Genomic DNA, 17822 nt, shown 5'->3' with positions numbered 1-17822 from the left:
GGGATTGAACCCCTCAAATCAAATAAGCTACTCACTCTAACCTCCTTATTGTAGAAGCTCCCCGCAGTAGAGCAGACTATCAAACAAGGCCATGGGGGCAATGCAAGAGACAACTTGAGGCCCAATAATGGTTTTGATGTTCTGAATTTCCAACTTGGGATTTAGGACCCTTCCAAATTAGTTTTTTTTTTTTTTTTTTCCTTCCTTTTTGCCAAATTCTCAGATTGGTTGACGACATCCCTTTTCGGCATGAGTTTACATCCAATATTAGAAGATGGTCAAGTTTGAATTTTCCCTATTCGGCATTTCCCGTGGATAAAAAATACATTGCCATTACTTTATGACCATGGATAAAATAATTTCCTTAATAATAGGAGATTCTTACACTGACATATGTAATTGTTAACAATATAAGGAAACAATGCCATGCAATCCTAAAAATATTTCATTCCAATCCTCAATAGACCTGATCAAATGTAATAGATAAGTAAAAGGAGAACAAAAGATGGGTTGCAGCTATAAGTCAATCTGGGCAATGTAGCATTACACGAAACCACTAGAATACAGTAACCCAGATTTCCTAATTTCCATTTCGTCAAAACACATACAGGCTATGTTTCTAAACCCATCTTCTGCTTTAGTTTATTTTTCTTCTTCTACTGGGATGGTTCATTTCTCCGAATGGCTATGGCACGAACCAGAAGCACTATTTGGACTTCAGGGGATTCCTTATGTAATTCTAACATTCCAAGAATAGCTTTAGAGGCAAACAAGCTTATGCATGACATGGTTGAAAATTTGCCAACCATTTTTCTGGGCAAACTCGTATCCTTGAATACGTATCTGACGCAGACAAGCTTAGCAAGTACACAATATACACCATGCATGTGGGCTTCTTTGGTCTTGCATCCTGTAAAAATGATATCATCTGCAGGTTCCTTTTGGTCTTACAGGACTAGAAATAAACTGCAGGTAAGCAATAGAAGAAAAAATATATTTTGTTTTTATACAATTTTTAGCATTACAGTTACGTTAAGTACAGTACAGCCGATGAGCAGAAACAAACTTACTCAATCTCCAAACCGCAAAATGTCACACTGCTGCAAGCTTTTCTGAGGTAGAGATGGGTGTGAACTCAAAAAGCAGCAGACCGTTGCAGACAGCTTCAGCAATATGTTATACTAGAAAAGATTCCAGATACCAAGGGTCTTTTACATAGTTCCATCTTTAGAAGATAAGCAACCCTTGTAAGATAAGTTCATAGAAGCTGGTCTTCTATAACTGAAGTCAGAAACAAAATGTAAGAATCACCAGGATGAAAATGCCACGGGTGGAAAAAATCGCAAGAGTGATTCATTTTGATTCACTCCAGAAAGCCACAGTTTAAATTTTAAATATCAATTGAAATAAAAAGGGAAATAATCTGATCAGAGGATGAGAAAATTTGTTGAGAGGGCTATTTTCTGGAACCTTTAAAAGAATACTACGGCTATCTATGCTTAGAAAATTGTCAACAAAATATCATTGACAAATTTAATATCTACAGAGCAAATAAATAAAATAAATTTGTTTAAACAGTTGGTCTGCAACAAAAGGATAACCACAAAATCAGAGAATTATTTAGAGATTGAAAATAGAATCTGTCATAGCTTACTTTCAAAGCTAGATGAATTCTTGGTAACCAAGTGGATGCTCTATTAAGTATTAACTAAAGGGCTTATATAGGTCCATGCACAATTAGAAGTTATATATTTTTCCCGAGGCACCAACACATTTAGACATCCAAGAATGCTATCTTAACATTCAAGAACTTTTTGTTACAGTAACTTTTGATTAGAAAAGAAGCTATAACTCATCCTCCATACAACACTGGCAGGACTAGCTACTTCGGTAGCAGAAATGGATTTTTCTATACCTCCAAAAAAAGCTGCTCAATTTCTTATTCTTTTTTCAATTCCCTGCCTCACTGTAAACCCTTAATTTTTTTTTTCTAAGGAAACATTATATTAACGACAGAAAGAGTGCAAGCTCAAGTAGTCTACTATGGAGTTACAATCTCAAACTAACTACCAGAAATGAAACATATCAAATTCCAAGTACAATAACAGAAAAAGAAAGCTTCACGAAAGCTTCGCAATACCAAAATCTGAGTTAATACCAAAGATCCTCCACCTCCATCCCACCATTGTCTTAAAAAAGTCTCCTATTTCTCACTTTGGCCTTTTTCTTACCACCAAACTCTTCATGCTTTTCACACAAGGCATGACACCCCTTTGGGATTGCCCTGCTCACTTCAGCCTCCCTGAACAGTTTAAGGAACAGACTTAATGCAACTGTGTAGTGCAGAAACACATGATAAACCTTCTCCCCATCCTCTTCGATACACCAGTGAGGAGAAATGCATGCCCATGGTTGCTCACTTTTCCATGAGCGGCCTTCAGAGTAGCCTTGGCTTTCCAGATCATACTGTACAACTGAAAATCAAAGGTAGTGGCATTACTACATAAGTAAGTACGACTTACAAGAACAACTCCCTTCATCTTCCTTGCATCCAAATTATCAAGTACCAACCTGAATCTTCAGTATAGCCTGCAATGAAGAAAGGTCCTCGTTCTCAAAATCATTTAAACTCAAACCAAAAGTGCAGCTGAGTGAATCAGATGAGAATTCCACTCATCTTGCTACTGTTTTCTTATTATAATATGATAAGTTAAACAGCAGGGAATTTTTCTTTCAAGGAAAATTCTTCCATCCAACTGTCATACCAAAATCTCACCCTAGCTCCATTACCCACAACCTGGTAGGAACAAATCATACCCTTGACAAAATGTCTTTCCAAGGACTCCAGCTAGAACCCCTCTGAGCTGGATTTCCATCCCGGCCATTCTCTTCAAACCCATATTTACTTCTTATGACAGCATGCCACAATGACTCCCCTACTAAAGGAAATGTCCAAAGGCACTTACCCAAAAGAGCGATGTTCTTCATCAACAAATTGCCAAAGTTTAAGCCCCATCTTTCCTTGCTCTGAGTCACCAATTCCCATTTCACTAGATGGCCTTTTTGCCCACCCTCTAAACCAGCCCAGGAAAAATTCATCATCTTTTCCAATTTAAGAGCTGCACCACTTGGTACTAAAAGGACAATAATAATTTGTACTACATAGCTTGAAGCATAGCTAAACCCCAAGCGTGAAAGAACCCCCTGAATCTCAATTGTTAGTCACTTTTCAAAGCTTCCAAAGTAACATTCTGATAATATTTAACTAAAATTGGAGAACAACACTTTTAGCCTGATGTCTTGCCATCCTAAAGAGTGGGGAGGAGTACCAGAACACTATCTTATGCCTACTCATGCACAGAGGCAATCAAAGAGCTAGAGGGCGTGAATGCCATCTTGTTTGTGAAAGCAATGATGTCGGAAACATAATTAAGTACTACTTACAAGGTAAGCTCCAGAGAGCGATGCATTCAATGTCTGGATAAGAGCTTATTGGATGTAGCAGGTCTTTCATGCATATGTAAAAACTAAGGAGATGGGTAACACAGAAGGGCAAGGATTAAGTTATCCAGCCATCAAAATTTAGAAAATATGCTTGACCATCAGCAGCAGGAGCAATCCTTTTGCATGACATCAATGATTCTAGCAAAAACATAGTTAAATTTACGCAATGCCAGCCATTAGTCTCCAACTTTCTGCTATTCAAACTCAAGTTGATGAAAGTTTAGTTTTCAAGAATTAAAAAACAAAGAAGCAAAAGCTGTGCTCTGTCATGCCTATTCACCCTTTTTATTTCCATCAAATTTCAGATTCTTTGCATTCAACATTTATGCTTTTGAATTTTCTGGTTTGCAGCTTACTTTGTATAGTCGGGACTTAAGCATAAGCTAATATCATTAACTCATTTTCTTCATAATTATTTTCTTTTTCAGAAACTAACTTAACAAATCTAAGAAAATCAGATCACGCATACGGATACATGCAAAAGAGAGAGGAAACTGACTCTATCAATGGTTGACAAAATTCAGTGTTTAAAGTGCTACAAGAGCAGCCAACAAATATCCAGTATAGAATTGTAAACCCTCTTTATACCACCATTGATGGATGGCTTGGTCAACTCAAAGAAATATTGCTGTAGAATGTGGAATCTTCAAATGATATGTTGGCCTGGTCATACAGCTTTTCACTTAGGCTTCCAAGAAAGGACAGGCAGCAAGGATTTTTCGGGTCTACAAGGAATTCTTTCTTTTTCTTTTCTTTTTTCTTTTGTTTTCAAAAAGGGGGCGGGGGGATGCGAAAACTCTATATGTATTTAAAAAGGGCACAGTATTAAAACTTAGTCACTCTATCTCATTCCAAGTTTACTGGATGTCCCTGAAGGGACACAATCGTCAATCTGTGATGAACGAGGAACCCCCATCAGAACGGAATGAATTTGATCCAAGGTTTATATGCATGGATAGGCACAATCACCTAATATGTGGTATCAAAGTAGGCCCAACTCCTCTCAATATTGCACCAAGCGCCCACAAAATGATGTCCATGTAAATAATGGGACTCACAGGGGTAGGATGGAACAGGTAGTTAGGGGGTTTATATGTGGGGAAGAATGTCACAGACAACAGCCCCACGCTAGACAGGCAGAAATTCATTAGATCCTTTCCTATTACATGAGTTACTGGATGGATAATGAAGGCAAAGGGTAGGCATAGAGGGGAGGATTCAAAATTGGTACTCTTATGGCCACGCCGTTCGGTGAGTAATTTGAATATCTTCATTGGAATAAGCATATAATCCAGAGTACGGTTATCAACTAATACAAGTTATTCATAATCCAGAATGGTCGCCACAGAAAGATTTCAAATGTATCATGGACCTCCAAATGGTAAAATGGAATACTCCAATATCTAAGAAGTTCATTTTTAGTGAGGACTTTAATCAGTCACCTAGTAGGCTGTGTACTTAGGTAAAACTTAACATGAAAAATTCAAGAATCTCTTTCTTAATGCGTTTTTTTATAACCAAAATTCCTCATACTCTATAGTAACCTAACTTGGAAATACTTGACTGTTGTGAAGCCAGTGTTGCTGGATTCTTTTTAACTATTCAAGAGTACACTACAATTGGTAAAGTGTAATTTTAGTTTCTGAGATGTATTACAAGTTTTATTTAAATTGCTGTTTTTGGTAACCGCAGACTCTTCACAATGTTGGCAAGACAGGAAGCTATAATGCTATATTAAGGGATAATTTTCTAGTAATGATCTCACTAGCAACAGCTATTCAAAATCTGAATGCTTGAAAACTGTTGGATCTTCAAATTTCAAACTTAATGAGCTTTTCAGTTCTTCAGCAAAAAATGTATTATAGCAATTTCTTGTTAACTTAATCCATAAGGAAGATACAGACATGAAACCTCTTTGTTTTATAAAGAAAATGTATTTTCATCTCTTTAAGGCAAGGATTAAAATAAAAAAACATATCCATAGATCAATCAGATGAGCAAGACTTGTTCAGTTTGACCTAATTAACCAATTTTTGAACTGGGGTAGTTCTCAAATTCATCAGAAATATTTGTTACTGACCTAACCCTGACCACAGACATCCTCAGTAAAGGGTTACTCCATAACATCAAGGTTCTCGTACAAAGGACTTGATTTTCTTAGAGTAATGCATCATTGTGCTTAAGAGCATTATGAAGCACACAAGTTCCCAATTTTCTTGCTTCTTTTTTTGTTTTGGTAAAGATTGCATTTGCATTGTTTAAGACAATATTTTATCCTGAAACAATCACAAGTATATATTGCTGGAACTCTTAGAGAAATCCTCTCTTTTCTGACCCTATCTTTTCAAATTACCCTTATCAGAAAAAAAAAAATAAAAAATAAAAAAACAAAAACAAAAAACCCTACAGTATTGAAATATTGTTATGGGAACAATGAAGAAAATTACTTCTTTTTGGCTTTGTAAGCTCAGAGAGTTTGATAAGCCTAAGAGAGACAGAAGGAAGGTCTCTGACACTGACACACTAGGTTCTTGACTGAATGAGCATAAAGACCTTCAAGCATCCAACAAAGCACAAGGTTCACTTGGTCCTGGGAGAGGATAAGAACTTGTTTTAGAACATCAGTATAGTATCTGGAAAACAGATTTAAGATTTAAGGAAGATGGAATTTTCAATGAAAAACTAAAATCGCAAAATCAAATTATACATGGAAATTATAGAAACATATACTTTTGTAAGGAAAGGTGATTACTTGACAAGAAGCTGTTTACCTGGTCTCCCTTCAGCCTAGTAGTTTCCAAATTTTTTCCTGTCAGAAGAAAAGATATCACATGTTGCTATTCAATTAAGTTAAGTAGCTCCTGCTATAAAAACTAAGGATCTAAGAAGTATCATGGCAACATCAGTCACATCCATATGTTACATCAGTTTCTCAGAAGACAAAGATGAAGAGAAAAGTTTCAATCATTCAGAGTTGAAAATTCTTGCAGTGGACATCATATGAAAACACTAAGACAGAAGATGAAGTATTAGCTTAGAAAATGTTTCTTATTTTAGAAGATATTAAAGCTATATAGTCACATGAAAAGAATATTGTAGCATGCAGTACCTTAAGAGCTTGGATAGAAGCAATAGAAGCTGGCATCTTTTTTGTTCCAATAATCAGTTTTCCTTCTTGTTCTGTTCGATGAAACGTCACTGAAAAAATGCACCATGTTGATCACAAAATTAGGACATCTTCGATGCATAGGATATATAGCTCATAAGTGAATATGTTTAAAACTCACACAAACTTTCAGGAAATCCCCTGTATAAAAATGAAAAAGTATTCAAGATAGTTAAATCATTGATGCCAATATAATTGTTTTTATTTATTTTATAATGGGATTGACGTCAATATCATTGAGTACATAATTCATACATATGATATCAGTGGTAGAAAAAGTAATAAAAAGTCAAGGCATTTAGTTGAGTGTAGCTCTACTTCAAATCAGGATTTGAGGTTAGCTAAAAAGTAGGCACTATCAAACTCCTAAACAATGAAACTAAGAGAGAGAGAGAGAGAGAGAGAGAGAGAGAGAGAGAGAATCATCAACAACCCATAGAGAACAACTTGTCACAAAAAACAAAACAAACAAAAAAACTTAAATGAATTAAATAAAAGGATATCCAGACTTTGTTAACTGAGTTATATGATACCTGTGTCCCCAACTTGCCACTGATTTAAGATCATGTAATCCTTGAGCCCTTCTAATACATACATCTTTTTGCTGTTACTATTTTGCCAGCAACGATATTGAAATTTCCAGTCCCTGCCTGTGTAATCCTGAATTGCGATGGGGAATCCTTGTGTTTCAGAAATTTTTGGGAAATGGGCCTGTTTCATTGTGAGCAACACACAAAACTTCAAGCGTAAGGACAAAGATGTTTCCTGCTTGTTTAGATGAGTCAGAAATATATATTCTGAAGGAAAAAAAATACCTAGCTGATTCAGTAAACAAAAGGCAAATGCATAAAGAATAGTTTTATTTTCCCTCCCTAAGATCCCTTCTCAGGTAAAGGTGACTGCTTTATTTTTTTGCCAGGAAGGATTTGGCTCTGCTACAAGAAGAATCAATAGTTTGACACAACTGTTCTACTTTAAAATCACAATTAGGTGTTTGTTGGTGTATGATTGTGTGTGTGTGAGAGAGAGAGAGAGGTAAGACCATCATGCTTGAGACTGGGGTTACAAATATTTACCTTATAGATTAATGCAGTCAATTGACTCAATAGCCAAAATGATTGCTCAGCCTTAAATATATTTTGTCAGTTCACAAGTATAGAACGATATAACAAAGGAAATTTTCAAGATTAAAAAGATGACAAATGAGATGACTAGGAACAGGACAACATAGCAATAACAATTCACAAGGCATGATACGAGGCACCCCCTTCTCAAAAAGTTTTCTGAAGGAAAAATCAAGTCCCTCAAAACTTTTGTTGGACTTGGGGTGCCACCGTTCATATTGCACCAGCAGCCATCCCCATTACAAATTGAAGCATAGGGAAAACCATGAAGAGCAATTATCTTTAATGCACTGAGATTAATCAAATACTAAATGAGCATTGGGACTTACCTCTGCACATTTCTTTGGTATCACTAGACGTGCTGTATTCAGGAAAGTATCACTTGCGGTTAATGACTTCTCAAACAGAGGTATAGCATCAATGTTCAATCTCAGATTGGGTCAAGGACTCACGGATTCAAAAATACAAACATCAAAACAAATATAAAATATAAAATAATGAGCAATAGCATAGAAGCAGTGCCCATATTTTATTGCAATCGAAATGAACTCAATGCATTAAAAAAATCACTTCTATTACTATGAAAAATTATAAAATAACAAATTCCTTCTTTCAACTTCTAAGACCTATGACACAACAAAATTAGTGGATACTTTCCAGAGATTTTCTGGAGCTGCTCATGACTTGTCATCTTAAGCAGACTTTGAGGATACAAATGGTTTTGAGTAGAGGCATCCACTCGTGGTGTTTCACTCTCTACTCCTTCTTCACAACCTGTATGTCCACTAGAATCCACATTAGAGTTTTCACCAATATGTGCAGAAGTTTTTCCTTTAGATGATCCAGGAGAACAGCATTCAGCAATTATCTCATTAGAAACCACAGAATGGGTATCAGAATCAGATAATGTTGTTAAATACGTCCCTTCATTGGCAGCTGAAAAAGTAGAGGACTGGCTAGAGTCAGTAATCACTACCTCATTCCAGTGATTTTTCTGAATCAATAATGTTAACCACTATAACAGCACAGAATTGCAACCCATAACTATTTTTGGCGAGGGAGAAGAATAGGGAAGATAAATTACATAGATTACAAGTGATAAGAGAAGAAAAGAAATCACTAAGAAAAGTTATGTTAAGTCTTTCTTTTAGGATCATGACATACTTAAAAAGAAAAACTAAGAAAACAAGTTTGGAAAACATTTCACCATAAAAACAATTATGCTGTAAGTTTGTAACCAGGATTTCTTCGTTTAATTTCTCCTCCAACTTTCCTTGCCAATGAAAATTGAGGAAAAGAAAAGGACATTTTTCTTCAGCTCACTGCATTTCTTGCACTCCATTGTTTTTTTTCTTTCTCCCCTTTAAGTTTAAATGACAAAACTGAGTGTTCTTTTTTTTTCTTTTAAGTTCTTCGAGACATTTTCAACTCAAGTGTATAGTTGAGGACACAAACATTAAGTGCAAAACTTAACATGGGAATGAGGTGTCTAATAAACACAATTCTGAGAATCTACACACATGCATATATTTGAAAGTTGACGATGTATGGCTTTTAGCATGCAGCAAACCAAACATGCTAAAAATAACAATCTATAACGATTAAGAAAAAGAATGACACAGTCCCAACTTCAAGACTTCTAAGGTAAAGTAGTTGAGTTATTTCATAAGTTTCCAAATGAGCACCAGATGTGGGTGGATACACATGTTGTCCCCTCAAGCATCCAGCACTCTTTTTTTTAACAAGGGAAACACCACACAAACCATATATTGACACAAAGCATCTGAGTTTATATAAAAAAGCTTTAGAACATATTAATTTTCAAATTTCCACAGATAATTTACAAGTCATAAAAACACAAACATCACTTATCACTTCACCTGACTCCATAGATTTTTTACTTCGCAATAAGCATTTACTGCAACCTACACCTCCATAGTCCAATTCTGTGTATATGTGGCATGACATAATGCATCCACAGTGGAGTCGCTGCCAATTATTAGTTAAAATTAATGGTAAATAAAACAAAATTTTTGGTATATAAAACAAAATCTGGAGTTCAGAAATTTGTTGATCCGAATATAGATCCAAAAAGCCAAAAACAAACAAAGGGTGAAGTTGCCAGCTCACCTTCTTGCAGCCATCACAGTGTCTCCATCCATCAGACTTGGAGTGAAAAGTTTCACAAAACTTATCATGTATATAAGCATAACTAAATTTGCAAATAATCAAGTTAGTTACCAGAAACTCTGAAGAATAGTGAGACAATGTACTTACTGAATAACCAAGTTAATGCTGCATATCAAATATGACAATGAAAGGATATTGATCATGTGATCAAAGTAACCCACATACCTAAATACCTTTATAATATTCAAAGACGACAATTCATCTAGAAAACCTAACTAGAGAAGCAGATAATGATAACACCAAGAAAACTAAATACTCAGACCAAAAAAAAAAATCTAAACACAAACACAAAGTAAGTTTTACACCATTAATTATACCTTATCTATCTGATAAGGAAATTCTTGTGACTCTAGCTTCATGCAAGCTATTTATTGCCACTAATTTGGACTAAGGATGTGTCTTTGAATATGACTTGCTTATGTAGAGGATCAAGACTTTTTTTCCCAACTGTTGAAATCCTTACCGGTGTAAAACCCAGGAAGCAAAAGATCACAAGAGGCTAAGTTGAAGATAATAGAGACCGAAGGATAAAACCAAAGTGAACATTAATTCTCCGTAATTTTTTTCAGTGCTCAATACTGTCTAACAGAACGACAATGTCCCAAGTCAGTTTATGGAGCTGAACAAATCCAAATAAGGAAACCTTAGAATTACCGTAAAGGTGGTAACAAACCCAATATGAAAACTTAAGATACTTCAATATGTCAACCAGAAAATTGAAAATCCTAAACTATGAAGCTACACCTACGTCAACGTCGCACATACGCAAGTAGGCACACATCACAACTCCGGCACTTACTCTCATCTAGCTTAACAAAGTGCAAATATTGGCAAATATACAGAGGTAAATGAAAATATTATTTCCAAATACATTACCTACTTGAGTCTCTCTAGGATCTTTAATGTAAATCTTATATTTCCTATTTTCTTATTCAATTATTCTTCCTTTTTTTCCTATGAACAAAAACATTAATTACATCTCTCAAGACCAGACCTAGTTAACTACCAACTATGTATGAAGCTGGTTTCACGCAAGCATAGGATTGTAGCCTGAAATTTGATTGAGAACGTCTCAAGTGGTGGAGCAAGGAAATTTTTAAGAAAGGGGGACCTCAAACAATTCAAAATTCTGACAATTTAAGCTAAAGGTTCTACTATTTATAAATCTCTAATTATGTGCTATCTCTCATGTTTTTTAATTTGTAACATTAAAAATCTAAAAGTTATGCATACCAACAAACTATATTAGACTCAAATTCAATAAAGAAAAATACACGAATTTACACAATAATAAATTTCATTCAACTACATATGTGCTAACATATGTAGCTAAAAAGTCCATCAAAACACTACAAGAAATTGATACCCTAGTCTATGTTTAAATTCAAACTCAGAGTCAACGAGCAAGTGCTAACCAGAGAGAAGAAGGTGTCATCAGACACAAAGTAAGAGAGGGAAAGATTTGAAAGAGGTAGACATGAGAGAAGAGAGGTAGAGAAAGCAAAGACAAAGAGGGGAAGGGGACACTTGGAAATTTGAGAGCAATTTCTTATTTCATTGAGAAAAATATACATGTAATCTTTTTCTTTTTTAAAAAAAGAAATTTGAGGGAGGGGTGGAGAAGGGCACCTGCCCGTCTCAAGCCTTAGCTCCCTCCACTCGTAGACTTGCCCTCAATTTCTCTTACAAGATCAGGACCACTTTCCGCATCATTGTCCCAAGTTGCTACATTAGGAAACCCTCAACCACCAACATTGTCCAAGAATGGCTTCATGTAGTAGAAGTAAAAAACGAAGGGCTATAAATGTATTCTCGGAAGTTCTTCTATAATGAACTCACCTATCTATGTTTAAGAGAACACTTTGGATGGAACATACGCTTATTTCTGGTGGTATGCCAACAAACCCTCGTGACCATGCCTTCGCAAGCAAGTTATACCCAGCAACATAGATTGAGAATGTGTTCTTCGGATTTACTACACTCTAGTGGGATCAAGACCCTTGTCCCCATCATTATTATCATTAATATTTGGCCCACGAAAATATGGTAAAAGATGGTAAGTAAACAAACGTTAACTTTCGTTGCAAGATACACTAGTTGCCTATTTTAAACCTTAATAAACCCATATCAAGGCAAGTAATTCTTGCACTTACTTGTGCCAAATGAGTCAACTACATTGTTTTTCTCCTGTAATGTTTTGCTTCATAAATTGTGTAATAGAATTCTCCAAGGCCAATACGAATAGGAGTTTGAGTTCGAAGAAGCGGAAAGAATTGTCGACCCCAGACTATTCAACATTTGTATGTTTCGATGCAACAAGAAGAAGTTATTTGGAGCAAGTAGTTTTGTTGCTTGTTTAATTGGTCATATTTTTCTCATGAAGCGCGGTAGGGGCAGAGAGAATTTTTGGTGGAGTGGTGAATGCATAGAGATTGGAAAGAACACCAATAACGAGGCTCTATGTTGGACCAACATTGACATTGGGAGACAAGAACTAGAGGATAAAATGGCATTAGATACCGAGAGCCAGGACTGAATTCTCCTTGAGATTCATACTTGAAGCTCAGAACAACCGCGTAAAACGGAGGAGTCCTCAAATTCATTATCAAATGAGGCATTGTTATTTAGGTAGTGGAGGGATTCAAGTAAGACCTTTATTCTAAGAAAGATCTACCATCAAACTACTTTGAAATTTTGCCCACGAACCGCATTTTCAAAAACCAAGGGAGTGGAGTTTCTTTGTTGAATTAATTTGTGCTAATGATCACTGACAAAGAGACCATTCATATTTCAAAAATGCAACATTTTTTTATATAGTATGTCATGAATTTCACAGTCATGACCATACCAAATATTAGTAACCTTGGATTTTGAGAAATGTTCAAGTTGATCATCAAACTATCTTCACTTGGCTTTACTAGTGTAGATACATGTAAAGGCAAGGAAAAGAAACACGTTCTTTAGGTCATAATAATGACTTTCTAAACGTTAACCACGATGAACAAACAACAATAAAAGTAAGTTGTGAAGCATTAGGAAAAAGTTCACAAAAAAGGTAGTAACTGCTACATAGCTCTTCATCGTGAGTCATGCACATCACCTTTAATCCTTTTACAACTTAAGGAGATCATATCGGAGCAATAAAAGACACCTAATTTATGGAATTTATTAGAGTGACAAATTAGGAAAATATAGATTAATCAAAATGTTTGAAGAGAGACATCCCATAATCTTCTTTACAAAAGCATCCACATTTATTATTGTTTTGGGGTGCACAAAGGGAAATTGATCTTCTGATGAATGACTGAGGTGCTTTCTAGAAAAAGTCCTCTACTCTGTTGACAGGGAAGGAAAATGAAACTTCTTGAAAAGCGTCCACGGCTATGAAGTAAAGCATGCCATACTACTAGGAAAAGCTCGAGCGACCTTCAACAAAAGAACTTGTACCCGAAAAACAACACATGCAAGTAGCAACATTCTAGAGAATATCCCTTGTAGTAAGTCGCCGCCTTGTATGTAAGCTTTCTAGGCCTTAACGTTAAGCCTTGGAGCTAGCTGCCTTCCAACGAACATGTACAAGCCTTGAAGCTAGTGGTTGTAACTTGCAAGGAGAGTCCCAAGAATTTATATAGAAACACCAACAATTTCAAGGTTTCAAGATTCATGTCTTCCTTATATCCAAAAATCTAAGGAGCACTTGTTTCATGCGATGGGATCCTTCATGGGATGGGATCCTAGGAGCCCTTACCCATTCCCATTTGAAGGATTTCTTAGAGACCCAATGGTATATTATTTTTGAAAGCATAAATTTAAGGGTTTAGGTTCATTATCATTTATTTTAAATCAAACCTAAGGAATAGGGATGGGTAGCCCACCTCATCATTTGGGAAAGCAAAGCACCTATTTTGGGGGTCTTGGATACCCATGGGTATCGGAAACCCAACCCTTCCTGGTGCGTGGCAGTAACGATAAGTTGCTGTCTAGCAGGAAGAATAGGGCCAAAACACAGTAGAAACAGATTTTTTTTTTAAATAGAAAATAGAGAGATTAAGCCATAGAATTGAAGTTGGAATGAAGATAATTGAGTTCTAGGGTTTAGGGCATGAATCCCAAAAGAAACTCTATAAATCGAATTATGGAATGATATTCCTAACAAACTGAATGCAAGAGTCTCTTAAGAGCCTATTTATACTAGAGTAAAGCAGTCTAGCATTCCTATTCCTTGTTTATTAAGAAAACCTAATCCTACTAGTACTTACCTAATAAATCTATTCCTACTAAGACTACTTAATAAATCCTAATCCTAACAAGAATAAATATGAAAGAAAAACATGACAAATAAAAAATAACTAAAATTCCCAAAATAGCTAGAACCCTGTCCTAATTTGCTAGAGGGTCCGCATACTCTTGGAGAGCCTTGTAGATGCTTCTGCATCAAATCACTACTGATCTACACCACTTCCTTTCCCATGTTGGAACTTACCAAATATGGAAAATAAATCACATACACATTCCCAAGTGCCAAATCTGCAAGACCAACGCTACCTAAGAGACAATGAAACAAAACTGGCATGAACATTTACAGCATTAAGTTCCATCAAATTTACATGATCTTGCTCACTTCTTCCATATGTTGAGGCAAACCAAACCCAAGTTCTGCTCCTTTTCCAATGAATACTAACGCAACATCTGAAAAATTGGCTGATAAACAACTTCGACTCGCTAAATCCATGCATCAACCAAAATTCGAATTTTGGTTTGCTTCACAGGACAGTTATTGCATAAAGTAATGAATCTCTTTATTCGAATCCAAATTTTCATACGTAACCTTAAGACAGGGTATAAACCCATTTTATGCACCAATTCATTTTCTCAGGATCACTAAAGGCCCAGCTTAAATAATAGAAGAGTTCACTTAATCAAATTTGAGTCTAGAAAAGCCCACACAGCATTCAAACCAAAATGTTGATGCAGAAAATACATTACCCAATCAATAGCCATTTATGTGTTCCTTCAATCAACCCATCAACATCCTAGTAGTAACTAGCACCATATATTAAAGTAAAACTTTTAATAATAATATTGCTACTAGAAAATACAGTCATTGCATGCAGGAACATATCCCCTGTAGTGTTTTGTTATGTTATATTCCCATTAACCTTATCCCATGCTAGTGTGAGCTCCCTCAACAGGGAGAGGCCCACAAGGAAAAAATGTCACGATTTCAACCATGTTCCTTCTGTTTTATGCTAAAAGGAGTGAAGTCATATCCACCAACGCTGAACCAAAAATCTTAACGGATTACATCAGCTGTTTTAAGTCAATCGATTAAAATCAATAACCCAAAATCACCACAAAAAATCAACAAATTTTAGAAATTAAAAGCAAAGAAAATCATGACACTTGACATCCCAAAAGGGCATTAAATCATTATCAACCTGGACCACCTACATCATAGAAAAACACACATAGAAACACCTTCAATTCAGTCCCAAAGAGAAAGAGCAATATATATACCAGCAAAACAACCCAAGCCATACATTTTCTCTTCAAAAAGGAAAGGAAAAAAAAAGCACTCTAATTTAAATCAAATAGAGCAAGCAAACATGTCACATACCAGCAAAAAAAAAAGACAAATCCTTCAGAGAAACAAAAATGTAAAAGGAAAATTGGCTTACCCGCATTTCCCGCAGAGCTTAGCGAAAGAGCCATCTTTCAGCGGCCAGCCAGTAATGAACTCAGCAATCTCAGCCTTGCAGAAGAAGCAGTGCTCGGAAGCCATTGAAGCCATTGAAGCAACACAAAGAGTGAGGGAGAAAGAGAGAGCAAATGAGACAGAGAGAAACAGAGAGAGCAAACGAGACAGAGAGAACAGAGAGAGCAAACGAGAGCAAACGAGAGAGAGAGAGGCAGAGAAAGTGTTGAAAGATAAGGACATCCAGTATATATACGAGTGAGCGAGTGTGAGTCAGAGCCATTTCAGTGACAACGAAGACGATACGAGGAGGAATTGTGGCCTGCGGTCGCTCGCACCAGAGTCAAAAGGGGGTTTAGGGTTTTGACAACGATTGATTCTGAGGTTTTGCAGTCTGATTGGGTCTGATGTTTCCTGATGGGTGCGGGTGTAGTGGGGCGCGTCTGCAGGGGATCAGAGTTCTGAATTTTGATCCTTCCTGAGGTGGACAGGCAAGCATGGCATATTTGGCGTCCATGCAACAACCAAACCTGCCATATTTTGCCGTTAACTGTTAATGGCGCCGGTAGGTGCACAGAATTTCCTCCATTTTTCTCTTCAAGTGGGCCCTCCCGATTAGGATAATATTTGCTTAAGGTATTTTTAATTTTTAATTTTTAATTTTTAATTTTCTTTTTCTTTTTCTTTTTTTCTGTTGAGAAAATCTAAAAACATGATTAATGAACAAATAGTCTTAGAGTGTTGCTAAACGAACCCTAAAATTAACTGAGTACACCCTATGATCTAAGTATACCCTAATATTTAAATTAAAATTTAGAATTAACTAAGTACACCCTATTTAACTACCAAAATACCCCTATACACCCTGTACACCCTAATACACCACACCACCAAATTTGTCGAATTACATCCCATGGCTTCTTGCTCTGAAACTGTGAATGCACTGGAGGTGCCGCCATGGGAGGAATTGATGCATTTAGCTCATAGTCGTAGCACCAATGGCTATAATTTAGACTATATATAAGTGACTATCATGATCCCCACCGAGATCTGTCCAAGAGCTGGAAGGTTTCGGACTTCCAGCAATACTACATGACATTGGATAACCAGAATAACGAGGATGGAAGTCTTCAAAGGAACCCACAATGGAAATCAACCGTGAAAGATGGTGCTTATATCCAACAGAAGACAAAACCTCCTGATTACAACCCAACTGATTCACATCCTGGTTACCAACCCAATTATCAGTCGAACCAAAGCTTTCTGGCAGTTGCTGATCTTGATTTCCATTTCTAATGTCCCCATTTCCAGTTGATGAGTGAGAGAAATACATATGAGGTGCATGATGGGCTTTACCTAAAGGTTCTATACTCACTTCGCCATTGGAAGGGGAAGATTTTGAGCATCATGTGAAATTGCAAGACTTTGAAATCTGGAGGTATAGCAAGATCTTTTGCATCCCCATAAGACGGTATTCTAAAACAACAATTTCATTTGGGGAATTGTCACCTTCCGAGAACATTGGTGGGGACGCCACCTTCACACCGTTTTCATGTGGTCCATTGACAAGGTATCTGAACATTTGTAACTTCACCAAAGTCTCCAAAGCATATGTCGAAATCAAACCATGATGGGCAACAAGAAGTGGAGTTTTTCGCTTTCCTTTGATAAAGGTTGAATATGGTGAGTAGGGTGCACTTATTAAAAGTACATTTGTTTCACAATTTAATATATCCTTTTCGGTCATTTTATATTAGGGTAAATTATTAATTCAATAAATAGTTTGGTAGTATGGTGTACTTGGTTAATTTTAGGGTTCGTTTAGCAGCACTCATAGTCTTATTGCTTGCATAACTGCCATTTCATGAAAATTATAATGTTATTTTGGGAAGTTGGTGGCTTGAACAAAAATGTTAAATTGGCACCTGAATTTGGTATTATTTTGGGCTGTCAACGAATATAATGTAAACCATAGAAATTCTAAAAATGTGCCTCCTTTAAATTCCTTGTCATTTTCTCCATAAGGTATGTAATCCATAAGGCTGGATCCAAACCAATCTGTCAAAACCGACCAATTCAATCCAATTTTATTGGTTTTGATAATATTGACGGATTGGATTGGATTCAAAAAATGAAAAATCCT

The 17822-nt window shown here is 36.2% G+C and overlaps 1 protein-coding gene across 11 annotated transcripts; it reads right to left on the bottom strand.

The window, feature by feature from the left end:
* Positions 1-359: 359 nt before the first annotated feature.
* LOC110772943 (B3 domain-containing transcription repressor VAL1-like) lies at positions 360-16249 on the bottom strand. Of its 11 annotated transcripts, XM_088251587.1 has the most exons (12): positions 15936-16249; positions 15663-15736; positions 9925-10006; positions 9675-9783; positions 8448-8730; positions 8124-8223; positions 7204-7381; positions 6614-6702; positions 6276-6313; positions 5952-6094; positions 1071-1281; positions 361-966 (listed from the first exon to the last, which is right to left on the bottom strand). In XM_088251587.1, the coding sequence occupies exons 1-9, from the start codon at positions 15960-15962 to the stop codon at positions 6287-6289; spliced, it is 969 nt and encodes a 322-aa protein (XP_088107713.1). In that variant the 5' UTR covers positions 15963-16249; the 3' UTR covers positions 361-966; positions 1071-1281; positions 5952-6094; positions 6276-6286. The 11 variants fall into 11 exon arrangements, with proteins under 11 accessions (XP_088107711.1, XP_088107713.1, XP_088107710.1 ...); XM_088251585.1 differs by having other exon boundaries at positions 360-966; positions 5952-6137; positions 15663-16248; XM_088251584.1 differs by having other exon boundaries at positions 6257-6313; positions 15663-16248.
* Positions 16250-17822: the final 1573 nt, after the last annotated feature.

The sequence above is a fragment of the Prunus avium genome, chromosome 4 (genome assembly GCF_965620075.1).
Source record: "Prunus avium chromosome 4, drPruAviu1.hap1.1, whole genome shotgun sequence".
NCBI lineage: Eukaryota > Viridiplantae > Streptophyta > Magnoliopsida > Rosales > Rosaceae > Prunus > Prunus avium.
The sequence above is the reverse complement of the archived record's forward strand: the minus strand, read 5'-3'. Positions and strand labels throughout refer to the sequence as shown.

Coding starts and splice junctions, on each gene's coding strand:
- LOC110772943 (XM_088251585.1), bottom strand. CDS start 15,922: ATGTCCTTATCTTTCAACACTTTCTCTGCCTCTCTCTCTCTCGTTTGC. Junction 9,784..9,924: donor ACTGTGATGGCTGCAAGAAG/GTGAGCTGGCAA, acceptor AATAATTGGCAG/CGACTCCACTGTGGATGCAT. Junction 6,703..7,203: donor GTGGCAAGTTGGGGACACAG/GTATCATATAAC, acceptor GCATTTTTTCAG/TGACGTTTCATCGAACAGAA.